The sequence below is a fragment of the Bubalus bubalis genome, chromosome 12 (genome assembly GCF_019923935.1).
Source record: "Bubalus bubalis isolate 160015118507 breed Murrah chromosome 12, NDDB_SH_1, whole genome shotgun sequence".
Taxonomy (NCBI): domain Eukaryota; kingdom Metazoa; phylum Chordata; class Mammalia; order Artiodactyla; family Bovidae; genus Bubalus; species Bubalus bubalis.
This window is the reverse complement of record NC_059168.1, coordinates 2,297,733-2,324,265: the sequence shown is the minus strand read 5'-3', so window position 1 is coordinate 2,324,265 and position 26,533 is coordinate 2,297,733. Positions and strand designations below refer to the sequence as shown.

At 52.7% G+C, this 26,533-nt stretch overlaps 1 protein-coding gene across 1 annotated transcript; it reads left to right on the top strand.

Annotated features, from left to right (window-relative positions):
- Positions 1-818: 818 nt before the first annotated feature.
- SNRNP200 (small nuclear ribonucleoprotein U5 subunit 200) lies at positions 819-26,170 on the top strand. The gene is made up of 45 exons (XM_045162183.1): positions 819-1,019; positions 1,547-1,710; positions 2,731-2,902; positions 3,768-3,960; positions 4,442-4,497; positions 5,664-5,762; positions 6,396-6,548; positions 6,654-6,753; positions 6,915-7,051; positions 7,630-7,713; positions 7,811-7,984; positions 8,268-8,405; positions 8,619-8,774; positions 9,472-9,642; positions 10,671-10,864; positions 11,079-11,202; positions 12,192-12,341; positions 12,561-12,671; positions 13,446-13,577; positions 13,743-13,931; positions 14,264-14,461; positions 15,100-15,252; positions 15,365-15,445; positions 15,712-15,795; positions 16,515-16,621; positions 16,763-16,881; positions 17,160-17,314; positions 17,434-17,623; positions 17,798-17,971; positions 18,903-19,063; positions 19,319-19,546; positions 19,874-20,065; positions 20,150-20,328; positions 20,462-20,613; positions 21,453-21,561; positions 22,290-22,398; positions 22,863-23,052; positions 23,150-23,314; positions 23,476-23,597; positions 23,880-24,023; positions 24,118-24,294; positions 24,658-24,818; positions 24,902-24,983; positions 25,604-25,696; positions 25,779-26,170. The coding sequence occupies exons 1-45, from the start codon at positions 975-977 to the stop codon at positions 25,920-25,922; spliced, it is 6,411 nt and encodes a 2,136-aa protein (XP_045018118.1). The 5' UTR covers positions 819-974; the 3' UTR covers positions 25,923-26,170.
- The last annotated feature ends 363 nt before the right edge of the window (positions 26,171-26,533 follow it).

Genomic DNA, 26,533 nt, shown 5'->3' with positions numbered 1-26,533 from the left:
TCACTATGTCCCTGAGTTTGTGCAAACTCATGTCCATTGAGTTGGTGATGCCATCCAACCATCTCATCCTGCGTAGTTAACTAACCCTTCTCCTCCTGCCCTCAATCTTTCCCAGCATCAGGGTCTTTTTTACAGACTAGAACTGGTTGACTAGTGGTAGGAGGGCAGAGGTGCCTCTTGCCCCTCTCCGTGGCGGGGGGTGGGGAGTGCTTCATTGTTGGAGAAGAAATTAAGTCACTGTCTTCAACGAGTTGGCCCTGGCGGGCGGGCAGCTACTTTCTTCACTGATGTTCCTGGGGCCTTGGAAAGGGCCCTGCTGCAGAATGTGACAAGCATTTGGGGGCAAAGGGGAGCCGCCTGGGTGCCCAGAACGAGGGTCGCGGAAACATGGGTTCTAGGTGGGGGTAGGTGAGGAACAGAGCTTTGTATCAATTGTTTAATACAGAGGAAAAACCGAAAGGAAGATAACACATACGCACGCACTCGCACACGCACACGCACACACACACGGTTCAGTCTCTTGCAAGGTGCGAGAGTTTCCTCAGCCAGAAATCCGGCTCATTAGCCCCTCCATGCCTCCATAGCTCATAGGACTGTTACCAGAGGAAGAAGGGGTTAGAAAAGCACTTGGGACAGGATAGGGTGCTAAGCAGGCATACATTTCGCTTTGATGTGGGAAGTCTTCGGGAGCCGAAGGCCAGAGCCCAGGGCAGTACGGGCCGTGGTTCCGGAACCATCGTTCGAGGGTACCAGGATTCGCCGGTCCCAAACCGGAGATCACACGCCCGGTCTATTTCCCGACTGCACTTCCGGCGTCCGACCCGGAAGCGGAAGGGAACCCATCGCTCTCCCTCTTTGTCCGCTGCAGTGCGTCTCTCCTGCGTTGTTCCGGCACGGTGGGAGCGGAGGTCGGCGACCGTTCGTAGCGTGTGGTCAGGGGAGCGGAGCTCTGAGACTCTTGAGCAGCCGCGGCCATGGCGGATGTAACCGCCCGTAGCCTGCAGTACGAGTACAAAGCGGTGCGTATGGGCTCGGCGGAGGGCTCTGGGCGGGGGAGTCCGATAGGGAGCTGGAGGCTGAAGAAAGGAGTTTTCAGTCTAAAGGTCTACGCGAGAAGCGCGAAAGCAGAGGAGAAATCAGAACCCGGCGAAGGTGGGGGTACACGGCGATGTGAATAACCCCACTGGTGATTGGGGCTCAGTTCTTAACCGGGATGGGTAAGAGCTCTGTTAAGAGTGTCTGTCCCGGTCCCGTCAGCGCTCTTCCCGCCCCTTCCATGTGTCATCCCCAACGTGCCCGACGCTTCTCCCAGGTGGGAATTATTATGAGCAGTGTTAGAAGCAGTGATTATTATATTGATTTGTTTGCCCTTTGCTCATGCGCGATTATACGATGCGCTTCTCAAGGAAAACATCTTTTTATTCCGACTAGTGATTATCGACACTTGGTCGCTCCGATTCTTTCTTTGTTGTCAGCTGGTATCCCTGTGATATAGGCGTCGAGTCCTGCTTACCTCAGAGCTTCAATAATATTGTGGTCTTTTCAGAACTCGAATCTTGTCCTCCAAGCTGATCGCTCTCTCATTGACCGGACTCGCCGGGATGAACCCACAGGAGAAGTGCTATCCCTGGTTGGGAAGCTGGAGGGTACCCGGATGGGAGATAAGGCTCAACGAACCAAACCACAGATGCAAGAGGAAAGACGAGCTAAGTGAGTATCAAAGGGAAAACATGATTTTTCTTCAGATGCAGAATCCATTTTCCCTTGGTATTTGAGCAGTGGTTTTGCTGAATTGCTTGGTGCAGGATGAGCCATCAGTGGCATTAAGACAACTCAGTGAAGGTAAAAACGTAAGAATTGAGAGATTCTTTGGCCTTAACAAGTGTACCTGAAGTGGGAAACAGCTTTTAGACCCTTTTCCAGCATGTGTATCTCATCCATAGAGAGATCTTAATTTTCTTCATGGTATTATCAAGACTTGGTAAACTCTTGTCACAGTAACTCTTTTCTTCTGTTACTAACTTTCTTCTACTTTTGTTTGCTCTTGCCTGCTTTTTCTTTTGTTGTTATAAACTACCATTCGAGCCTGTTTTGTTTTTGTACCATTCGGTGTTTTGTTTTGCTTTTTAGTTGGTTTTTTTTACTTTGGGGAAGGGTGATATTTTTCCAGACTTTAAAGAATCATTGAACTTTATCTCACGGTTATCCTTCGAACCTGATCATCATCTGTCCCATGATGAAGTTTCAAAAATTCGTAGGTCCAGTTTTGATTAAAGCAGTTATGTTTGAGATGAGTTACATATCATTGGTCCTCCATTTTGCAAGAGTATGACTTCTTTTCCAGGAATCAATGGCAGTAGATTCCTTTGGAGCTTCAGTTGTCTGGCAGAGAAAGGAAGATGTGTCTGAGGGATGAAAACTAGTCAAATCCAATCATATAATGCTGTCATATCAAGTAGAAAGGGTTGTCTTTTTAAATGAACGGGGAGGATGTCTCATAGCATGCAGTGATCTAGTGAGAGGATGACGGGATCCCCTTGCTGTTACTGTGTTCCCACAGAGATACTCCTGCAAGTGACCAAGGCCAAATGGGCATCATTTGCTGAGGCACACATTTGTGGTTTTAAATACTACCTGTGAATCATGAAGCTGAGGAGAGGAGGGTGGGCTTGAGTCTTACATTAACGGGGAAGGTTCTGCCTGTTCAGTGTCATACTGTGTGTTTGTTAGGCGAAGAAAGCGTGATGAGGACCGGCACGACATCAACAAGATGAAGGGCTATACTCTGCTCTCAGAGGGCATCGATGAGATGGTGGGCATCATCTATAAGCCCAAGACCAAGGAGACCCGGGAGACCTATGAAGTGCTGCTCAGTTTCATCCAGGCTGCCCTTGGGGACCAGGTGAGGCAGCCAGAGGGCGAGGCCACATGTTTTTGGAGAGGGAGGAAGTCACAGCTAGGAGGCCCCAGAGGAACCTTGTTTGTGGATTTTTCCTGTGTGGGCCATACCAATATGCAGAAGTGGCTGATGTTTACTTTATGTGAGGTAGCACCTCTTTCAGTCTCGTTGGCTCTGTGACTAGGTGCTATTAATATTCATTTTTTATTTTGCAGGAGAGATGTGAGGCAAAGGATACTTAAGTAACTTTCCCAAGTCATGGAAGTAGTGTTTGGCAGAGCTAGGGTATGAGCCCAGGTAGTCTGTATTCGGAATCTGTGCTCTTAAGATTGTCCGTGATTAGATTAAGGCCCTCTGTGAGTCTCTGAGAGACTCTGGTGAGGTGGTTGCTAGAGGAGGTGAGGAGAAAGAATTACCAAAAGCTCAGCGGGCCAGAGCAAGACTGCCAAGTGCCTCTGTCATCTGGAGGAATGTGGCAGATGGCTGTGCAAGTTCTTTTTTTAAAAAAATTTTTTATTTATTTATATTTTTGCTACATTGTATGGCTTGTGGGATCTTAGTTCCCCAGCCAGGGGTTAAACCCTTTCTCCCTGCAGTGGAAGTGTGGAGTCCCAACCACTCGACCACCAGAAAGTCCCCCTTCTTTTTTGAATGTAATCTTTTTTTGAAACAGAGGGGTCTCCCTTCAATTGTGTGACCCTTGGTGGCATTTTTAAATTAACATGAGTGAAAATAATCAGAACCTGGTATGCAGGCTTTAAGAGACGTATGGCTCTCCACATCCTGTTGTCGTGTAAAGCCCATCAGTGATGTTCTTCATCTTGGTCTCTTCTTTCTAAGTTGTTTTTTTTTTTTTTTTTGCCTCCAGCCACGTGATATTCTTTGTGGGGCAGCAGATGAAGTTCTCGCTGTTTTAAAGAACGAAAAGCTTCGGGACAAGGAAAGGAGAAAGGAGATTGATCTGCTGCTGGGTCAGACAGATGATACCAGATACCATGTGCTAGTAAACTTGGGCAAAAAGATCACAGACTACGGTGGAGACAAGGAGATCCAGAATATGGGTAAGGAGCTCTTGGTGTCCAGACCGTGTTACCTGGCTGCTTGTTGACCCCTCAACATGATCTGCTAGCCTCAGTCATTAAAGCAGCTGAAAGACGCCTTAAAAGGGTCCCATATCCTATTTGCTGTTTTTGGAGGAGTTATGATTGGTGGATACCAGAATCCCTAGATTCCAGCCACCATTTCTTACTCTGAGACCCTTTTATTGTATGGAACGTGGGAGAAAACTTGGCCAGCGCCTGGATGGAGGTGGGGTGCACGTGGTTGAGGAGGCAGAGCGGTTGTGTCCGAAGCTGGCAAGTTGGAGCAAGCCTCATGGTGGCAGCGCAGAAGGCCCTCTTTTGTTGATCATTTGTGAGTCTTTAGACCTTAGGTCTGTCCTGAGGAGAGGCACGTCAGGCAGTTAGGGAGGAAATTAGCTCCCGAGTGCCTCATTTCACTAACTGTTCCTTGTCGTCTTTTTCTAATCCCTCACTGTTTCAGACGACAACATTGATGAGACATATGGTGTGAATGTACAGTTTGAGTCTGATGAGGAGGTAAGTGATAAACAAACCCAGACTAGTCTTTTTTAAATTGTTATGGTGAGGGGACCACTTCTAGTGTAAAGAAGCTACCTGACTTAAGCCAGATAAGTTTTATGGTGTTGTATGGATGTCACATTTGGGCATCAGTAGTATTTTGCTGAGAAATTGTTGTGGTTATCTTTTGATACTGTAAAGCAAATTTTTTTTTTTTTATGTAAAGCAAATTTGAACTTACATTAATTGTATGATAATTGACGATAAACCAAGTGGATCAGCAAGAAGAAAAAAGTACAGTGTATATTTCATTGCGGAATATGCTGTCACGTTTTAGTGCTTTTTCACCTTATTGTGTTAATTTTCTTCTTTTTAGTACTATTGCCAGTTTCAAAAGAATGCACGTTTGCCCAAAAACGCGCCTGTATTTTGTGCATGGTTGTTTGATTAACAGTTGCAGCAGCGACTGAGGTTTACCATCTAACTAGGATTTCTTGAATATAAATAAAAATAGGAACCAGTGGAACACTTGAAAAAAATGTGCAGAGTTGCATTTGAATTCTCAGTGGGCGCGTTTGGCTCCTGATCATTAATGCTGACTTTGCAGTATCATAAACTAGGACAGGAAGAAGGGATTGCACAGGAGAGTCAGAGGAAAGAGCACTGCCTTGGGAGCCAAGAGGGCTGAGTTTTGATCTTGTATCTCAGGGAGGTCATTTTGCTTCAGTGTCTCCATCGATCAGATGAGATGATTGAAACAGAAGACTGCTAAGCCCCCTCGTGCAATAGTTAGTAGGATTTTATGACTTCAAGTAGCAACAAATTGAAAGAACGCTTTGCTGAGAGCATTTATTCAAAGAGTAAATGCTTATTATCAAGGACTTGCTTTTAACATGACCGTGTGCTCAGTACACAGTACAATGTGAGTAAGGACAGTAGTGAGCAGGTGAAGTGTGGTCTGCACACTCCTGGTCACTGCGTGCTTTCCCGTGCGTGCTTCTCTATTATCCGTCCATTAAACGTGCTCTGAAGTGAGGCTGACCCTGCTTCCAGTAAGCTTGGTTTCACCACAGACGCCTTTGCTGTAACCCTGGAGCGCGCTTTTAAGTGAGACACAAAGGGGAGGTTCTTTGGGGATGCCAGGATCAGCTTCAGAAGCGCTGGGCTTGGGGCTCTTTCCACAGGAAGGTGATGAAGACGTGTACGGGGAGGTTCGTGAAGAGGCGTCTGACGACGACATGGAAGGGGATGAGGCCGTGGTGCGCTGCACCCTCTCAGCTAACGTGAGTGCAGGCTCCCCTTGCCCGTTGCAGTGCAGGTGCATTCTGGGTGAAGCACTCTGTCCCGCACCGTGATCCTCTTACTAGTGTTTATTGAGCTACTCTTTTATAGGGTAAGCTGTAATAAATGTGCAGTGTCTTGATTTTCATTAAGATTTCAGTCACTCCCCCCCCCCATGTAAGTGGTTTATTTATTTTAATTGGAAGATACTCGCTTTACAATGTTGTATTCTTTTCTGCTACACAGTAGCATGAATCAGCTATATGTGTACATATGTCCCCTCCCTTGAGCCTTGCTCCCAGCCCGCATCCCGTCCCACCCCCTCTAGGTCATCACAGAGCACAGAGCTGAACTCCCTGTGCTCGACAGCAGCGTCCCACTAGCTGTCTGCTTTACCTGTGTATTGTATGTATGTCGATGCACCCTGCTTCTGAAAGGCATGTGTTGATGAAATCTTGGGTTGGTGTGCTTCTGAATTCAATATAGCAGAGTTCCCCCCCATCCCGTGCTTCCCATCAGAAAGCCCTCAGAAGAGGGTAGGCTGTGAGTAGGCTGCAGAGCTTTGTTGCAGGATGGTGAGAAAGCGCTTGGGGCAGAGGGCAGCAGGGTGAGCCCAGTGCCTGGTTCCTTCGTAGCTTGTGGCCTCAGGGGAACTGATGAGTTCCAAGAAGAAGGATCTGCACCCTCGGGACATTGATGCCTTTTGGCTTCAGCGGCAGCTCAGTCGCTTCTACGATGATGCCATTGTGTCACAGAAGAAGGCAGATGAGGTGTTGGAGATTTTGAAGGTACAGCCAGGATTCCGTTTTTGTGTCCCCTGTAGCTTAGGAGATGGGGCAGTGTGGGAAGCGGGTGGCTGTGGCCTTAATCGTGGTGTTACCTTCTCTCTGCAGACGGCCAGCGACGACCGGGAGTGTGAGAACCAGCTGGTTCTGCTCCTGGGTTTCAACACTTTCGATTTTATCAAGGTGTTGCGGCAGCACAGGATGATGAGTGAGTAGATTGTGGACCCTTCTGTGTGTGTTTCTGTGTGTGAGAGAGAGACATGGAGGTTGTGTTGCTTTCACAGCTCACTTGGTTATTTTTGTTTCTACCCCGAGGTTGAAGGTTGTTTTTGTATCTCATCTTCCCTTTTTTCCTTTTGTTGTTGGCAGTTTTGTACTGTACCTTGCTGGCCAGTGCACAGAGTGAAGCTGAAAAGGAGAGGATCATGGGCAAGATGGAGGCTGACCCAGAGCTGTCCAAGTTCCTCTACCAGCTGCACGAAACGGAGAAGGAGGATCTGATCCGGGTGAGGGCTGGGTTGTTTGTCTCTCCAATTGCTGAGCTAGAGTGTTCGCTTTGGAAAAGAGACACCAGTTAGAAGCTTACAGCATAAAGCCAAATTCCTATTAAGGGAGGCAGTTGAAGAAGTGAAGTGTTTCTCCAGATGCTCTGAGTGTGGTCCTCGGCACAGAGTGGAACCAGCGCCTTCGCGCTGGTGTGGGTGAGGCTGCTGGCCCCCGCTGTCATCACCAGCGCCTGGGCCTTCCTCTTCTCACACAATAAGTCGCGTCTGCTCACAGCACAGGAACACACACGTGTTTACTGAACACAGAACCCACACTCTGCCCCTCAGGGGTAGCCCTTGGTGCTGGGTATTGAATGTTGACTTTTGAGACCTCTAGACTATGTATAGTCCCTTGAAAGTGATTTGATACTGTCATTCTGGTGGTCCCCATGGCAGGTGTCTGAACATAAAGGGCCATCTGTCTGTTTCAGGACTTGTTAGTCAGTAGCTGTGAGTCAAGTTCAGCTAAGGGACTGAAAAGGACAAGAAGCTGGGGTGGTGATGAACTGTTGCTATTGTTTCTGTCTTCCCCACCCCAGGAGGAACGGTCCCGCAGAGAGCGAGTGCGTCAGTCCCGGATGGACACGGACCTGGAAACCATGGATCTGGACCAGGGCGGAGAGGTAGGGACCAGGGTCACGTCCAAGGCCGTGGAGGGTGGAGACTCGTTTGCGCAGCTCGCTCACTTCCTGTGTGTTCTTGTTCTTCACATACTCCCAGGCACTGGCTCCGCGGCAGGTTCTGGACTTGGAGGACCTTGTATTTACCCAGGGGAGCCACTTTATGGCCAACAAACGCTGCCAGCTTCCTGACGGGTCCTTCCGGCGCCAGCGCAAGGGCTACGAAGAGGTGCACGTGCCTGCCCTGAAGCCCAAGCCCTTCGGCTCTGAAGAAGTGAGGGGATTGCTGTTCTCAGTTTTCTGCTCACTTTGCCTCCCTTCTAGTTTGTATTTCAACCCATTCCACGTGGTCTTGTCTTATAGATTTATTCCAGAGGTGGAAGCTGCTGCTGCGTTTCCCATTTTGATTTTGAGCCTAGGGGACAGTATTGGTCTCTCTGGTCTGACTTTCAGAGGAGAGTTACACACAGAGCTTTCCAGGAAGTGTAATCTTGCAAAGCCATGGCCTGCTCAGGGATGTTGCTAACATGATGCACATGGCCTTTCTTTTTTTCTAGCAACTTCTTCCAGTGGAGAAGCTGCCCAAGTATGCCCAGGCTGGCTTTGAGGGCTTCAAAACCCTGAATCGGATCCAGAGTAAGCTCTACCGTGCCGCCCTGGAGACGGATGAAAATCTGCTGCTCTGCGCTCCTACAGTAAGCACTGCCCTACCTGCCTTTTTCTTGTGGAGTGCGGTGTATGTTTTAGGTTCCTCTCCATCCTTACTCCTTAATTCTGTATCCTTTGGCGGAAGAGGTGTTAAATGGTAAGATAAAATTCCCCAGACACACTCTGTTTTGGTGATAAGCCCTTGGAAGTTGGGGCAGTGAGTATACTAGGTACATAGGCCTTCTTGTCCCTATCCCTAGGGTGCCGGGAAGACCAACGTGGCCCTAATGTGTATGCTCCGAGAGATAGGGAAGCACATTAACATGGACGGCACCATCAACGTGGATGACTTCAAGATCATTTACATTGCCCCCATGCGGTCTCTGGTGCAGGAGATGGTGGGCAGTTTTGGAAAGGTAAGAGGGTAGAACTTCCCTCCAGAAGGTGTTGGGTGCAGCTCTCAAAGTCCTGGGGACAGCTCTGGTGCTTCTCTGCTTCTCGCCTTACATTCTCGTTGCATTTCCAGAACACCTCATGTGGTATTTCTTTCTTCCTTCAAAGATGGAGCTTGACCCATATAGAGTGTTTATGAAGTAAGAAAGTCTTGGGTCTATTTTGGGCTTTAACAAGGGTTTACTAATTTTTTTAATCTCCCTTTTAGCCGTTTTCTGCAGTTGGTATCATTTGCATTATTGGAATATTTATGAAGCACTCACATGAGTGCTTGGTAACAGGCCTGATGTTGCTCCAGGTCTGTTTTCTGTAAGCTTCCATTTCCCTCTCTTGTGTGTAGAGCTCCCAGAGAATCTTTATTATTTTACTAATTTTTAGTTTTTGGCCATGCTATGTGGCATGTGGGATTTTAGTTCCCTGACCAGGGTCGAACCTAGTCCCCCTGCAATGGAACCACAGTCTAAACCACGGGTCCACTAGGGAAGTCCAGATTTGTTTTAGAAATAAGCGTTCGTATCACTGATCTCATACACTTGATATTTCTCTGAAGGGCTGATGCCTGCCTCTAACACCCCGCACTCAGACTTCACAGAGACTATGGAGTCTGGCCCCCACCCCACCCCCCAGCATTCTTGCCTGACGTGCCTTTCCTTCACTCAGCGCCTGGCCACATATGGCATCACTGTTGCGGAGCTGACTGGCGACCACCAGCTGTGTAAGGAGGAGATCAGCGCCACCCAGATCATCGTCTGCACCCCCGAGAAGTGGGACATCATTACCCGCAAGGGCGGGGAACGCACCTACACCCAGCTTGTGCGGCTCGTCATCCTGGTGAGCAGGGCACCCTGGTGGGGACGAGGAGGCCGGCCAGCGAGGAGGGCTTGCCGGGCTCTCACGCTGCGTCCTCAGGGCCTGTCCCCCAGTCACTGGCCTTTGTAATGGCGGCTGCTGTCAGCGTTGCTCTTACTGCTAAGTGAGGGTCTGCACTCTCTGGAAGTGGAAACACTTCCCAGGAGGGGCATGGTGTCTGCCGTATCGTTTGTGGCTTTTTATGTCTGAAATATTTTGAAATAAATGTTAACAGACAATTTGGAAAGCTGCTTGCGTATTCCCAGAACTAAAAGGGCTTTATAAGTAATCCCTTCTCAGAGGGAATGAGTAGGAGTCGGGATACGGTGTTCTGAATACTCAGAAGCCCCCAGGGAGGAACGGCAGTCTGAGAGTAGTTTCTTTAGGTTTTCCAGGGAAGCAGAAAGGAGACCTTACATGTTGACTCTCTGGCCTTCAAGAAAGAGTTGGCCAACCCCTGCCTAGAGCCTGCTACTCCAAGTCTTGTTAGAAATACAGAGTCCCTGGCCCCGCTCCCACCTACTGAAGCACAGTCTGCCTTTTAGTAAGGGCTCCGTACGCTTTGAATGCCTGCTGAGCTTTGGGATGCACTGCCTTAGGCTATGTGGGTTTTTTATTTGATCCATCATATTGTTTGCTCTTGGTAAAGATAACTGCCTAGAGGTGAGACTTAATTTGATACAAATTTGGTCTCATCAGAAGCTTCATTTTTAGTAAAGAAATCTATCTTTGAGGTGAGCTAGGAATTCATTTACCCACGTGTCAGATTTCCCTGACCGTAACTCATCGTTCCACTGAACTGGAGCAAAGCAGCTCATGCTCAGCACGTTTGCTGGGATGTTTCACGGTGAATACTGCCTCATCCTTTGAGGGTCCCTGGCTTGGGATCCCTTTTCTTGTCTTCTTCATTTGCAGTAGTAGTTATGTATTTAAAAAACGGGACTGCTCTCAGGAAAGGGGGCCTCATTTCTCTGGTCTCAAAGGTAATTTGCTGCCCTCCCATTCCTTAGGATGAGATCCATCTTCTCCACGATGACAGAGGTCCTGTCCTAGAAGCGTTGGTGGCCAGGGCCATCCGGAACATTGAAATGACCCAGGAGGATGTCCGCCTCATTGGCCTTAGCGCCACCCTCCCCAACTATGAAGATGTGGCTACCTTTCTACGTGTAGATCCTGCCAAGGGCCTCTTCTACTTTGACAACAGGTAAAAGAAGAGACGGGAAGAAGTTTAAGCAGGGTGACCTTCCTGATGTCTTCCTTCTTTGCCAAGGAGCTCTGTTAGATTCGAGTTTCAGAATGGCCCTTGGTTTTGATGTGGTACAAATCCTGAAAGAGGCCTATCACTCCTGGCAGTGAAAAGGACTTTTTATTCAGTGTTTTGTGCCAAAGTCTCATTGATTTGACTGTTCAACTTTTAGCTTCCGCCCAGTGCCTCTAGAACAGACATATGTGGGCATCACGGAGAAGAAAGCCATCAAGCGTTTCCAAATCATGAATGAAATTGTCTATGAGAAAATCATGGAACATGCTGGAAAAAATCAGGTCTGTCATGGTTTCTTGTCACTCCTGACCTCTTTGAATTTTTGACTTACTGATAATTGGGCAGCACTGATAGAGACAAAGAAAGTAACAAAGCAAATCACCAGTACCAGAAATGCAATGGGATAGTACTATAGGACTCGTTACCTTTGCATTTGAAAGGCTGTTAAAGGAATACTGTGAACAGTCCTACACTTACATTTGACAACCTTAAAAGAAGTGAGCTAGTCTCCTAGAAACTACCAGCTAGCAAAACAGCCTTAAAGAAATAGATAAAACATGAAACTGAATCTGTATAAAACGCCCAGAAAAGGAATCCCCATGCACAGATAAGCCGTCTGTCTGTCTAGATCATCAAGGGTTCTTCCATGAGAGATTTGAGTGGCTTACACTAAGAATATTCTAAAAATAAAGATAAAAATGGAAACTTAGTGAACGGGCATCTTGCTGGATAGTGTGATGTAATTTTTTAATTGAACACTGCGTATTTTGTCTCAAAAAGAAGTATAAGGATTTAGAGGAAGGGACAAATCTTGTCTTGGCAAGAAAGACTTGGATGACTTTTATTTCCTGTAAAATGGTGCTAGTTTTCTACTGAGACTTATTTCCTATGTCCGCTTATATAGGCAAGTGCCTGTTACGTGTCTCAACTGTTTAGAATCTCATCAGATACCTGAACACAAATTTTTAATTGAGACTCCTGAATTTTTATCTATGCTATATTTAAACTTGCTATTAAAGACAAAGTGTTAGGAGTTAGTTGGGTTTCCTAGTTACAGGACCCTCATACTTGGTAGGTTTGTTTGCTTAGGGTCTTGAGAGCTCTGTTAGGCTCCAAGCCAGTGTGCGTTCCTACCATCTCCCCTCTTCAAGACCTCAGTTTCTGGCCTGATAACGGTGCAGCCTTGCTTCCTGCTGCCGACTCCCTGGGGCCGGGGGATGGCTCTTGGAGCGGTGTCCCTGGACTGTGGCCGACTGTGGCGTCTCTTCAGGTACTGGTGTTTGTGCACTCCCGGAAGGAGACTGGGAAGACAGCCAGGGCCATCCGGGACATGTGCCTGGAGAAGGACACGCTGGGTCTGTTTCTGAGAGAGGGCTCGGCCTCCACAGAGGTCCTCCGGACAGAAGCTGAGCAGTGCAAGGTGAGGGGGGCAGGCCCGGGTCCCTTGTTCCTCCCTGGTCACTGGCTCCGTCCGCATCAGCTGGGCCGTCCTCCAGCGTTGCCTGCGGTGCTGCTTCACGGGGCAGGGTGTGACTGGCTGTGTCTCTGGACTGGGCGAGGGGCAGTGTCTTGGCTTCCTCTCCGGGAGAGTTCCCTCTGGCAGGCTTGCCTCGTCACCTGTTCTTTCTCTGCTGCCCAGAACCTGGAGCTGAAGGACCTGCTGCCCTATGGCTTTGCTATCCATCACGCGGGCATGACCAGAGTTGACCGGACACTTGTCGAGGATCTCTTCGCTGATAAACACATCCAGGTGAGGGTGGGCAGAGCTCAGGCGGGGAGACTGGAAACGCTGGGCACTGGGCTGCATGCTCATGCCTGGCGCTCTGATGTTTCTGGCCCAGGTGGCCCAGGTCAGAGGGCTATGGTAGGTACAGTCAGTGGAACTTCACACCGCCTCTCTCAGCTCTTCCCATCATACATGAGGGAAGCTGAGGAAGTTTAGGAAAGCGTCTGAGAAGCGCAGCAAAGCCAGGATGTGGGTGACTCCAGATACTGTCACACGAGGCCCCATAAGGTCAGGACTTTGTTCAGTCCTTCTCTCAGGAGAGTGTATTTTTAATTGTCTAGTAACCTTGATTCGGGCTTCCCTGGTGGCTCAGATGGTAAAGAGTCCGCCCACAACGTGGGAGACCTGGGTTCAGTCCCTGGGTTGGGAAGATCCCCTGGAGGAGGGCATGGCAGCCCACTTGAGTATTCTTGCCTGGAGAATCCCATGGACAGAGGAGCCTTGTGGGCTGCAGTTTATGGGGTCACAAAAAATTGGATACGACCGAGTGACCACAACCTTGATTCAGATAGGTCGCATTACTGCCTCTTAAGTGTCTCTAGAGCCTTGAAATGTTGATTCTTGAAGAGATGAGGAACCCAAAGACTCCTTTCCTCTTTATTCTGATGTTTCATTGACAAGTACGGGACCAACCTCTGTCCTGCTAGAAGCCCTGAGGCCAGGTGCTTAGAGAAGTTGAGGATAGGTACCCTTGGTGGCAAGGTCTGTTTTTCTTACTGCCTTGCCTTGGCTCTGTAGGTTTTAGTTTCCACAGCAACCCTGGCTTGGGGTGTGAACCTCCCTGCCCACACCGTCATCATCAAAGGCACCCAGGTGTACAGTCCGGAGAAGGGCCGCTGGACTGAACTAGGAGCGCTGGACATCCTGCAAGTACGGAGCTTCTGAGTTTATTCTTGGTGGGAAAAGCATGCGGTGTATAAGATGCCAGCATAACCCAAAGGTGGCAGGTGGAGGGCGAGGTTCTGTGGTGTAGGAGCCTGGAGTCAGGAACCGGAAGCTCTGAGCCGTGGCCCTCTGGTTGCTGTCTCCTCCCAGATGCTGGGACGAGCGGGCCGGCCGCAGTACGACACCAAGGGCGAAGGCATCCTCATCACCTCGCATGGGGAGCTGCAGTACTACCTGTCGCTGCTCAACCAGCAGCTTCCCATTGAGAGCCAGATGGTGTCCAAGCTGCCCGACATGCTCAACGCCGAGGTCGTGCTGGGGAACGTGCAGAACGCAAAGGTGGGCGGCCTCTGCGCTCAGCGCCCCTGGCCTTTTCCAGAGGGGCCGGGGCACCAGGGGTGCGGTGGTGTGGGCCGTAGGCACTGGGGTCCTCCAGCCCTGAGCGCCACGTCCTCCGTGTGAATGTGCTTTCAGGCGGCTCTGTGACAGTTCCCCCTTGTTGCCAGAATCTCAGTAAGGACTGTGTTCTTAAATAACGGAATATCATGAACATTCATGAGGCAGTGTAAGACATATTTTCATGGTTGGGAATTAATTCTGAAGTCCTCCATGGGAACTTTTCATGTGGACATCAGTTCTGCATGCAGAGACCCATGTTCTGTCTCTGATAGGATGCAGTGAACTGGCTGGGCTACGCCTACCTGTACATCCGAATGCTCCGGTCCCCGACCCTCTATGGCATCTCTCACGATGACCTCAAGGGAGACCCACTGCTGGACCAGCGCCGACTGGATCTGGTTCATACCGCTGCCTTGATGCTGGATAAGAACAACTTGGTCAAGTACGACAAGAAGACGGGCAACTTCCAGGTGAGTGGGCCACGGGAGGGAGGCACAGATCCCCACAAAAGTTGGAGCCCCTGGAGACAGCCTTTCAGACGGCTTTCTTGATTGGAGGCCTGCCTGTCTACTTACCCTTTGCTTGGAAGAGCGGAAAAACAGGCAGTATTGGACTGTGCCCTTTGCACTTAGGAGCTTCTGAAGTGGTGTACAGCCTGGTGGTGCCTCCTTCCTACATCTTGAGCTGTGGTAGCTGATTCTGCTCTCTTTTCTGGGTGGGCATCAGGTCACTGTAGGTCAGCTTATTGGGCCATCATCTTTCTTTAAAAATACATTTATTTGGCGGTGCCAGGTCTTAGCTGCAGCACGCAGGATCTTTGCTCTTCATTGCAGCATGTAGCATCTTTTGAGTTGTGGCATGGGGGATCTTTTAGCTGGAGTATGCAGGATCTAGTTCCCTGACCAGGGATTGAACCTGGTCCCCCTGCATTGGGAGCTCAGTGTCTTAGCCACTGGACCACCAGGGAAATCCCTGTGCCGTCTTTCCTCCCGCACACGAGCCAGGCACTTGTATTGCTGTGAGTTCATTCTGTAGGCATCTCTTGTCCACAGCGAGAGGTTACTGCTTGTTAATGATTGGCCTTGAGTTGAGTCTTCCTTCTTCATAGGTGACAGAACTGGGCCGTATAGCCAGCCACTACTACATCACCAATGACACGGTGCAGACTTACAACCAGCTCCTAAAGCCCACCCTGAGTGAGATCGAGCTCTTCAGAGTCTTCTCGTTGTCTTCAGAGTTCAAGAACATCACTGTGAGAGAGGTGAGTCCACCCAGCACGTGGAAACCGGAAGCTGGTGCTCACCACCGTGTCACCGGGTGGTTCTCTCCTTGATCTCGGGGCTTTTCCTTGACCTGCTTCCTGCTTGTGGCAGGAGGAGAAACTGGAGCTGCAGAAGTTGCTGGAGAGGGTGCCCATCCCCGTCAAGGAGAGCATTGAGGAGCCCAGTGCAAAGGTGAGCCCGGCTCCTCTACTCGGGACAGAGTCAGGTGGTTCTCCTCATCTTCTAAAAGATGAGCCTGGGGCTTGGGCTTGTGCTTGGTAACCTGCTCCCTTCTCCCAGTCTCTGCATCTTTCTCACATCTTCTTTTTGCATAGAATATCAGTTACTCGGTGTCTGTAGATGAAGAGCTTTAGATCTGACCTGGCAAGGAGGCCCGGAGCAGGAATGTTACTCGCCTTGGATGGTTCAGTGATCGCCCTCCTTTTTGCTTTTTGCAGATCAATGTGCTTCTCCAGGCTTTCATCTCGCAGCTGAAGCTGGAGGGCTTTGCGCTGATGGCCGACATGGTCTATGTTACTCAGGTGAGGGTGGGGTAGTACTGCCCGATAGGTTAGGTCCCGTGTGCTGTGCGTGTCTGGTAGAAGGAGGCCGATACCGGCGAGGGAGAAGAATGCTGAGTTGTGCCTCAGCTGGCTTGTTGGCTGCTGTGTGTATGGTGTGGATACTCGGTTTTGCTCATCTTGAGCTCTTGGGAAGGTGAGGCCATTAGAGAGGTCTGGGAGGCTCCACATGTCTGCTTCTCTGCAGAGAAGCACTTCCACTATAACCGCTGGGCTCCTAAATAAACCTAGAAATGGCCAAAGGCTTCATTAGCTACTCTGTCTTTTCCTCAGGGCAAGTCACTAGCACCTTTACACTTGCTGGGATCCTAAATGATAAGTGGGCCAAAAACTGTAAAGTCACACAGAGAACAGTGTGTTAAATGCTGGGCAGTCAGCTCGAGCCCCGTTTCTGTCGTGTCCCCAAGCATCTCTGGGGGACTTGGGTTTTGAGTTGATGTGGCTGATTACATCAGAGCTCAAGGTGATTAAACTGTGTGTAGAGCAGAAGGAATGGCAACCCACTTCAATGTTCTTGCCTGGAGAATCCCAGGGACGGGGGAGCCTGGTGGGCTGCCGTCTCTGGGGTCGCACAGAGTCGGACACAACTGAAGCAACTTACCAGCAGCAGCAGCAGAGCGGCTTCATTAGGTCTGGGGACAGTGGGTACTTAACAGAGGAAATGCTTCCTCTTTCCCCAGTCGGCTGGCCGCTTGATGCGGGCCATCTTTGAAATTGTCCTGAACCGCGGCTGGGCACAGCTTACAGACAAGACCCTGAACCTCTGCAAGATGATCGACAAACGCATGTAAGTCCCCGCGCGCTGGAAGCTGGTCCTGCGTTGGGGTCTGAGGGCCTGGTGGGAAAGCCTTAGAGCACACCCCGATGTGTGATGTGTGCACCAGGGTAGAAGTCGAGACCAAGAAGGTCCCGTTTCCTTCCTGGACAGGTGGCAGTCCATGTGTCCTCTGCGCCAGTTCCGGAAGCTCCCTGAGGAGGTCGTGAAGAAGATTGAGAAGAAGAACTTCCCCTTTGAGCGTCTGTATGACCTGAATCACAATGAGATAGGTGTGTGGGAAGCCATCTTTCCCTCCTCATCTGCACAGCTCAGATGTCTCCCTGTGCCTGCTTCCCTGTTCCTGGCCCCAAGCCCTACGCTCGCGTGTCTTGTCCCATTACTGCTAGGCTCCTTGCCCTTGGTCTCAGAGCTTTGAATCCCCTGGGCCCCACTGAGTGGAGGGAAGAGCCCATGCCTGGAGTGGAACCCGCCCATTTCCCTCAGGGCCGGGTTCGCCAGACGGCCATCAGGCTGGGCTGCAGCTGTGTGCACCCTCGTGTCCTCACAGGCGAGCTCATCCGCATGCCCAAGATGGGGAAGACCATCCACAAGTACGTCCACCTCTTCCCCAAGCTGGAGCTGTCGGTGCATCTACAGCCAATCACGCGCTCCACCCTGAAGGTGGAGCTGACCATCACGCCCGACTTCCAGTGGGACGAGAAGGTCTGGCTGGGAGCGCCAGGGGGCAGGCCTCGGGGCCTGGAGGCGAGAGGGGCGGGAGGGTGAATCCCCCTTGCCCACCTCTCGGCTCATGTTCCCGTCCCTCGTGCTTGGGTGGGCAGGTCCACGGTTCGTCGGAGGCCTTCTGGATTCTTGTGGAAGACGTGGACAGTGAGGTGATCCTTCACCACGAGTACTTCCTGCTCAAGGCTAAGTATGCCCAGGACGAGCACCTCATCACGTTCTTCGTGCCCGTCTTTGAGCCGCTGCCCCCTCAGTACTTCATCCGTGTGGTGTCTGACCGCTGGCTTTGTGAGTGTGCCTGCTCTGTGGGGTCCGTGGGGTCCCCGGGGCCAGGTTCCCCCTGGGGCTCTTAGATGAGATCTGGCCCCTTGTGCTGGGCTGGCCTTAGTTGGGGAGAGTAACAAGCAAGCTGCCTTGGGGTTTCCAGCGTGCTCACAGCCCTTCCCGTTTCTCTCTTGGCAGCTTGTGAGACCCAGCTGCCCGTCTCTTTCCGGCACCTGATCCTGCCAGAGAAGTACCCACCCCCAACCGAGCTGCTAGACCTTCAGCCCTTGCCCGTGTCTGCCCTGAGAAATAGCGCCTTTGAGAGCCTCTACCAGGATAAATTTCCTTTCTTCAACCCCATCCAGACCCAGGGTAGGTGTTTGCGTTTCCAGGCGGGCAGTTCCTCTGGGGACATTTAAAGGTCCCCCGGAGACAGGTAGGTTCTGCAGGAAGAGAGGGAGGGGGCGCCCAGGGGCTTGGCAGGTGTGGGAGCTCAGCGTCAACTGTGGGAGCAGCCAGGGCGTTTTCTGTCCTCAGCCGGCCTTGGTGACTTAGGTTTGCTTCACGTCATTGCACGTCTCCCTGCAGAGGGTTGGTCAAGCAGGTCTTATGGTGCACGGCTGCTTCTCGGGCTTTGGAGATTCCAGTATTGAGCCAGAGTGGGAAGGCTTTGAGGCCGCCTCTGCTTCACTGCTTGAAATGACAGCTGTGTTCCCAGAGCACGCCCCGTGTTCCAGGTTCTCTGGGCTGGGTGCAGCCTGAGTGGTTCCCTCCTCCCACCGGTGCTATGCGTGGTTTCCCTTTGGAGACACTGCTGTCTCGGTCCTGTTCTGTGGGTGAGGAATGGAGGACAAGAGAGGCGCGCCAACGGAGACCCTAGTGAATAGTGGGACTGGGCTTTATCCAGTGTGAGGGCTGGGGTTAGACGTTTAGCTTCACTCTGTATTAGCTGCTGCCCAGAAGGTGTGGGCAGGACTTGGAGGGCCAGAGTAGGGGAGCTGGGCCCCTCTGGTTTGGCACCCTGGTCGCTGAGAAGACCGGCGGAGAAGCGAGGAGGGAGCCCCGGCCTCCTTTGCTCCTGCGTCCTCTGGCAGACCTCCAGGAGCCCTGAGCTCCTTACCGGGGTCTCTCTCCTCGTGCTGGGAGGGGCAGGTGAGAGCGAGAGAAGGCGCAGGCCTGCCTGCAGCGGGGCGCCGTTCCCTCGCCCCTGCTGGCTGCCTCTCTGGACTTGTAGGCAGAGTTTTCCCACATGGCCTCCGTCAAGCCTCCCTCGGGGTCTCACTGCCTCTCTGTCGGTTCTCAGTGTTCAACACCGTGTACAACAGCGATGACAACGTGTTTGTGGGGGCCCCCACGGGCAGCGGGAAGACCATCTGTGCGGAGTTTGCCATCCTGCGGATGCTGCTGCAGAACTCAGAGGGCCGCTGTGTCTACATCACCCCCATGGAGGCCCTCGCCGAACAGGTGCGTCCTGGTTGCGTTTTCCCAGAAGCCGTTCTCATCTCGAGTCCAGATTGAGGTTTTTCAGAGCCCTAAAACTTGCAGAGCCAAGTGGGGCCAGGCTTTACCTGCTGGGGGCCGTTTTCCTCGGTTTGCACTCTAAAGAAAAGCTCTCCTGTCACTTGGTCTAGTCGGTTGAGATCTAAAGGGCGACAGGTCTCTGTGTTCGGCCTCTCAGGTTTTTCTCCAAATGAATGAGTCCTGACGTCTTTCTGCCAGGTGTACATGGACTGGTACGAAAAGTTCCAGGACAGGCTCAGCAAGAAGGTGGTGCTCCTGACGGGGGAGACCAGCACGGACCTGAAGCTCCTGGGCAAAGGCAACATCATCATCAGCACACCCGAGAAGTGGGACATCCTCTCCCGGCGGTGGAAGCAGCGCAAGAACGTGCAGAACATTAACCTCTTTGTGGTGGACGAGGTCCACCTCATCGGGGGCGAGAACGGGGTACGGCTGGCCTCGCCGCACAGAAGCGGGGCTGGGGCCCGCAGTGCAGCCTCGGCCCTGGGCCTTATGTGTAGGCCACAGATGCGGGGCTGCTTCTGCCTGTCCCCTTGTCTCAAAAGGAGGACCTGAGATTTTTTAGTAGGTGTTTTTGAGACCAGCATAGCTTAGTGGAGATTGGCTGGGGAGAGGTGCCCCCAGAGATGGGAGAGCCCTGACCAGAAGGGAGAATTAGGAGATCCTCTTTAGGACGTTGGGCTGCCCACGGAGGCGCACAGGGCTGAGGCCAGAGCACCCAGGCCTGCAATGATCAGTTGCCCCTCTCCGCAGCCCGTCCTGGAGGTCATCTGTTCCCGGATGCGCTACATCTCCTCCCAGATCGAGCGGCCCATCCGCATTGTGGCTCTCAGCTCCTCGCTCTCCAACGCGAAGGACGTGGCCCACTGGCTGGGCTGCAGCGCCACCTCCACCTTCAACTTCCACCCGAACGTGCGCCCCGTGCCCTTGGAGCTGCACATCCAGGTGGGGCCCATGCTTCTGGCTCCCGCGCGGCCCCACCGCCCAGCTTCCCCGGGGTCCTAACCTCCTCTCCCTCCCCGGCCTCAGGGCTTCAACATCAGCCACACGCAGACTCGCCTGCTGTCCATGGCCAAGCCCGTGTACCACGCCATCACCAAGCACTCGCCCAAGAAGCCCGTCATTGTCTTCGTGCCCTCCCGCAAGCAGACGCGCCTCACCGCCATCGACATCCTCACCACGTGCGCAGCCGACATCCAGCGCCAGAGGTGGGCGGCCCGCTGCCGGGTGCCGTGTGTGCGGTGGGGCAGCCGCACCTGGCTGGGTGCTGAGCCAGCACCCCCAGGAGGGGCTTTGGGGGGGTGGCCCTGCTCCGGGCTGAGTCAGCGCTCCTCCCCCCAGGTTCCTGCACTGCACTGAGAAGGACCTGATCCCGTACCTGGAGAAGCTGAGCGACAGCACGCTCAAGGAGACGCTGCTGAACGGAGTCGGCTACCTGCACGAGGGGCTCAGCCCCCTGGAGCGGCGCCTGGTGGAGCAGCTCTTCAGCTCAGGTAGAGAGCAGGCCTTGAGGTGCGGAGTGAGACCCGCTCCAGGTGTCAGCGGGCTGTGGGGTACACTTTCCCGTGTGGGTGATGTTTCTTGGCAGCGGGCACGGCTATCATTTTCATAATACTTCTCATCTTTTATTTGAGCTCAACGTCCTTGAGACGAAGGTGGAACACCCTACTTGGTAGAGGAGAAAGCAGGCAGGCACATTAAGTCCTGCTCTTTTAGAACCTGGGTTTTTAGACCTGGAACTTTGGCCTCTAGACCTAATTTTCCATGGGTACGGACTCAGCAGGGTAGTTGGGCTTTAGAGATGGAGTCCATTCTGTGTGTCTCCCTTGGTGGCTGTGTGTTTTCGTCTCTCGTTGACGTTAGGAGTTTCGTGCAGAGCAGTATTTTGACGGTGCTTGGGGAGCTGCACTGGCAGTGCTCTTGCCAGAATCACTGGTCACTCTGACTCCTGAATCTGCCTGGTTTGGGGCACCTTAGAGCTCAATTTTGCTGCCATGGACTGGCCAGCCTGTGGCTGAGTTGGTGGTAGCATGTTCCAGTCGGCACAGCCTGCCTGTCAGGCAGGAGTGTGAGCCTGACTTTCTCTGGGCTTGGGGGTCTGTTCCAGGGTGACCTCGTTGCCTGCAGGTAGCCCCGCAGCAGAGCAGCAGTGACAGGCAGACCCTCCTGTAGTACCGCCTTAGCCTCTTAGTCCTGAATCCTTGTCTCCGCCCAGCTTTGCACTGAGTTCTGAAGTGTAGAGTAGGGTAAGCCACTGTTTGCCCTGGAGGCAGCAGGTTCTGCCCCCTCGGGGAGCCCTGTGCTCAGTCTGCTCCTCCCCTCTGCCGCTCAGGGGCCATCCAGGTGGTGGTCGCTTCTCGGAGTCTCTGCTGGGGCATGAATGTGGCTGCGCACCTGGTGATCATCATGGACACCCAGTACTACAACGGCAAGATCCACGCGTGAGTCTAGTGTGCTGTGCGTTAATGGGCCCCCCTCTCCTAAGATGAGCGTAAGCTCTGCACATCCAGAAGGTCACTATTGTGAAGAAAAGGTGTTAGGGAAATAAATAGGTGAGATTCCACCTCAGCTAGGGTTTTATTTGTGCAGACTTATTTTTGATGCTTGAACCTGCTTCTAGGTTTGGATTTGAGTGGGGTGGACTTGATGATTCATGAACTGTATGGCTGTGAGGTTTGGGAGCCTGCTTTACATATCAAATGCTTTAATATGGAGTTATCTGGCTATTGCCATTTGGTGGGTTGACTTCCCAGGTGGCACAGTGGTGAAGAATCCACCTGCCAATGCAGGAGACACAGGTTCGATCCTGGGTTGGGAAGATCCCCTGGAAGAGGAAATGTTAGCCCACTCCCGTATTCTTGCCTGGAAAGTTTCATGGACAGAGGGGCCTGGCGGGCTGTAGTCCATGGGGTCGCAAGGAGATAGACATGAGGGAACACACACACACACACATTAGATGGGTTAATACCTTTGGTTCACAGACCCTGAGCAACAAAGTCATGACTCTCACACTTGAAAACTAAACTGATGTATAGATAACCCGTGACGCTAGGGGCTGGGCACACTCGCAGAGGTTTGCTGGGATTTCCTACGTCTCCCTGTGTCTGCATTTTATCCCTCGACCTTCAGGGAGGCAGCGTGCTGAGTTGTCTTTTCCCTCCGTCTCCAGGTACGTGGATTACCCCATCTACGACGTTCTGCAGATGGTGGGCCATGCCAACCGCCCTCTGCAGGATGACGAGGGGCGCTGCGTCATCATGTGCCAGGGCTCCAAGAAGGTCAGCCCCGGCCTCTAGTGCAGGCTTCTGAGCCTGGGTCTCAGAACAGACTCTTTAATCTCTCTCTCCATAGGTGTCTTTACTTACTTTCCTATATTCTCTCTGTCTTTTTTACTTTTCCACATTGCTTTTGTAACAAGCCTTTCTCTGCGTAGAATTTTGTAGCCTTTGATTTTTGCTACTGCTGTTGACTCTGTGTTGAGATCTTAAGCCTCTGGCTGGGTCTGTCTTCCTCATGCCTTGCTCAGCCCGTGGGGCTCGGTGTACCTTCCTCCATGGTAGAAATAACCAGTGATGCCGGGGGAACAGGCATACACACCCAGCTCTGCAGGTCCAGACCCAGCTCGCCTTGTCTGTGCAGCTGCTTTCTTCCGCTTCGCATGAGCCGTGCCTGTTGCCCAGCGGCCCTGTTTGCCCTTGGCCTTTCTTTGTGACTGTACTGTCATTAACATTCTTGCCCATAGGATTTCTTCAAGAAGTTCTTGTATGAGCCTTTGCCGGTGGAGTCTCACCTGGACCACTGTATGCACGACCACTTCAATGCCGAGATCGTCACCAAGACCATCGAGAACAAGCAGGATGCTGTGGACTACCTCACCTGGACCTTCCTGTACCGCCGCATGACGCAGAACCCCAACTACTACAACCTGCAGGGTCGGTGGCGCTGCTGCGCGCAGCATCCTCCGGAGGTTGGCACAGCCCTCGTCCGCTGTCTCCCTGGGGCACCCCTGCTTACCTGTCACCCTCACAGGCATCTCCCATCGTCACCTGTCTGACCACTTGTCGGAGCTCGTGGAGCAGACCCTGAGTGACCTGGAGCAGTCCAAGTGCATCAGCGTCGAGGACGAGATGGACGTGGCGCCCCTGAACCTGGGCATGATCGCCGCCTACTATTACATCAACTACACCACCATTGGTGAGGGCCAGCAGGGCCTGCAGCCACGGGGACGACACGACGAGGCTTCCAGGGCCTCGAGGGACGCGTTGCAGGGTGGAGCTGGGCTAGCCCAGCGGTTAACTCTCTGCTCCTCCTCTGCCTGCTCTGACCCCTCCAATGTCCTTCCTTTCCTCTCTCAGAGCTCTTCAGCATGTCCCTGAACGCCAAGACCAAGGTGCGAGGACTCATCGAGATCATCTCCAACGCGGCCGAGTATGAGAACATCCCCATCCGGCACCACGAGGACAACCTCCTGCGGCAGGTGAGCGCATCTTGGCTTCTGGAGTGCGTCTTCCGAGCCGGGTGAAACTCGGACCCTGTGCCCAGAGCACAGGATCCCACTGGCAGGTCAGGAAAACACCCACTCCCCCGCCCCCGAGCTCCCTCACACACTCCACACACATCTCAAGCCCTACCACCCACAGCCATCGTCTACCCCGCGTGTGGAATGGTTGTGGGCCTGGGGCGGGTGGTGCTTTGGCCCTGAGTGTGGGTCTCAGGCAGGGTCACCCGTTCACCAACCGCTCTTTCTTCCACTTTCCAGCTGGCCCAGAAGGTCCCCCACAAGTTGAATAACCCTAAGTTCAACGACCCGCACGTCAAGACCAACCTGCTTCTGCAGGCCCACCTGTCTCGCATGCAGCTGAGTGCCGAGCTGCAGTCAGATACAGAGGAGATCCTCAGCAAGGTATGGAGGCAGGGCGCCGGGGGCGTGGAGGCCTGAGCGTGGCCTGTGGGGCAGCAGCGCCCAGTCCTGCTTGTGCTCTCCGGTCCCTCTGCAGGCCATCCGGCTCATCCAGGCCTGTGTGGACGTCCTCTCTAGCAACGGGTGGCTCAGCCCCGCCCTGGCGGCCATGGAGCTGGCCCAGATGGCCACCCAAGCCATGTGGTCCAAGGACTCCTACCTGAAACAGCTGCCGCACTTCACCTCCGAGCACATCAAACGTTGCACAGACAAGGTGAGCCGGGCCTGCATCGCAGTGTTGGGTGGCCAAGTCTGGAGGCCGGGTGTCCTGCACTGGGGTTGGTTGTGGGAGGGGAGACGTCTCGTTTGGCTTCTCTGAAGGTGTTACCCAAGAAGGCGCCAGGGAGCCTGACTGTTGTGAGGTGTGTTCTTCGGATGATCTGATAGCATAGGAATAAAAAAGGCCACTCTGTGGAGCCCGTGGACTCTCTCCATTGGCTGGAGTCTGGGCTGAAGTCCCTGGGGAGGGAAGTTTAGAGTACTCAGGGAGTCACCTGGCTGAGGATGAATCACCGGAGCCAGTTTCCTCTGCGGTCGTCTGCTTTCTCCTTCCCTGACCTCTCTGATGCCCGCCCAGGGGGTGGAGAGTGTTTTCGACATCATGGAAATGGAGGACGAAGAGCGCAACGCCTTGCTCCAGCTGTCGGACAGCCAGATTGCGGACGTGGCCCGCTTCTGTAACCGCTACCCCAACATCGAGCTGTCCTACGAGGTGGTGGACAAGGATGCCATCCGCAGGTGAGCCACGCGGGCCGGGTGCGCCGCCCCGGGTCAGCCCCCAGCGGGCACAGCTGTGATGCGCCCCCGGTGTCTCCCCGCAGTGGCGGGCCAGTCGTCGTGCTGGTGCAGCTGGAGCGGGAGGAGGAAGTCACGGGCCCTGTGATCGCGCCTCTCTTCCCGCAGGTATGTGCTGGGACTGGCCTCCTGGGGTCCCCTCGAGGCCCTGCCATTGGCTAGGGTCTGTGCTGCGCGGGCACAGTCGTCAGCGGGGGAGGTCTAGAGCAGTGATGATGTCACAAGGCTGGCGGTTAATTTGGGGGCTGTGAGTGCTTTTTATGGAAGTCTGTAGTTTTTTTGCTTTAAGGCAGTTTAGGTGACTGGCTGCTGAGGGAAGTCCTGGCACGAGGCCTACTTTGGATCCACTCTGCTGGCAGGCTCACCTCATGTTAACATGTTTTTGTCCTCTGACATGTCTGCCTTTTACCTAAAAGGGTCTCTGAGGAACTCAAAGCTGCCAGCCTCAAAGACTAAATGTCTGATAGTGGAGTCTTGATCTAGTGTCAGGCACTAAACAGGAAGGTACTCGGGGGCAAGGAAGTGAGCCAGAACCAACAAATGAGCTCACCTGTCTACTTAAAAATCAAGTTCACATGAGAAACATTAGTTTAAAATCCTGTATGCGATTATCTTTTGGTAGGAAAATTTTGAAAGCCTGCTTTCTGGTTTCCTGCTTTTGTAACTGTTTGCCTGGTGTCGCAGCCATCAGGTTTTACTCAGGCTTTGTCGGGTTTTGGTCACTACAGAAACGTGAAGAGGGCTGGTGGGTGGTGATCGGAGACGCCAAGTCCAACAGTCTCATCTCCATCAAGAGGCTGACCCTGCAGCAGAAGGCCAAGGTGAGTGTGTCTGCTGGCCTCAGCGGGTTGCGAGAGGGGGCAGGTATCTGAGCGGGCCCTGAGTTGTGCCTCCTCTCTCCAGGTGAAACTCGACTTCGTGGCCCCGGCCACCGGCGCCCACAACTACACCCTGTATTTCATGAGTGACGCTTACATGGGGTGTGACCAGGAGTACAAATTCAGCGTGGATGTGAAAGAAGCCGAGACAGACAGTGACTCAGATTGAGTCCAGAGGCATTCACTCTTGCACAGAGGAGAGCTGAACCGGAGTTGGGGGCGTGTGCAGTGTGTGGGACCTCCGTGGTGGAGACCTGGTCCCTCCCCACCCTCCTGCTTTCCCCCGGCTCCCTTGCCGTCCACACCCCGGCTCTAGTGTCTGTAGGTGTCGGGCACAAACGTGTACAGCATTTTGAGGCATGTTCTTTGTAGTTCCTTTTGAGTCACGTGTTCTAATAAAATGACTTGGAGAAACCATGTGTCTTTGCAGTGATTCCAAATTAAGTCTCCTTTCCCCAGTCTTGGGATTGGTTTTTCAGCCCGTGAGCTTGCTTAGAGTGAACGCTACTTCTAGAGGCTGAGGCTGCTCTTCAGTCGGGCTGCACGCGTTCGCCAGCACAGATGGCAGTGTTGGTGCCCTGTCCCGTCAGGACTGTGCCTCTGGGCCCTCCTGTGTCGGCATCGCAGCAGAGCTAACACTGAACATTGGTGGAAACCAACAGGTTAGCGCTCTCTCAAGATCTGCAGTGTCCCCTCCCGTAAGGAGGCAGTGCCAGCTGGGTGCTTAGAGCAGTTGCAAGATTCAGATCTATAAATTTTCTTCTCAGATTCTTGCCTTCT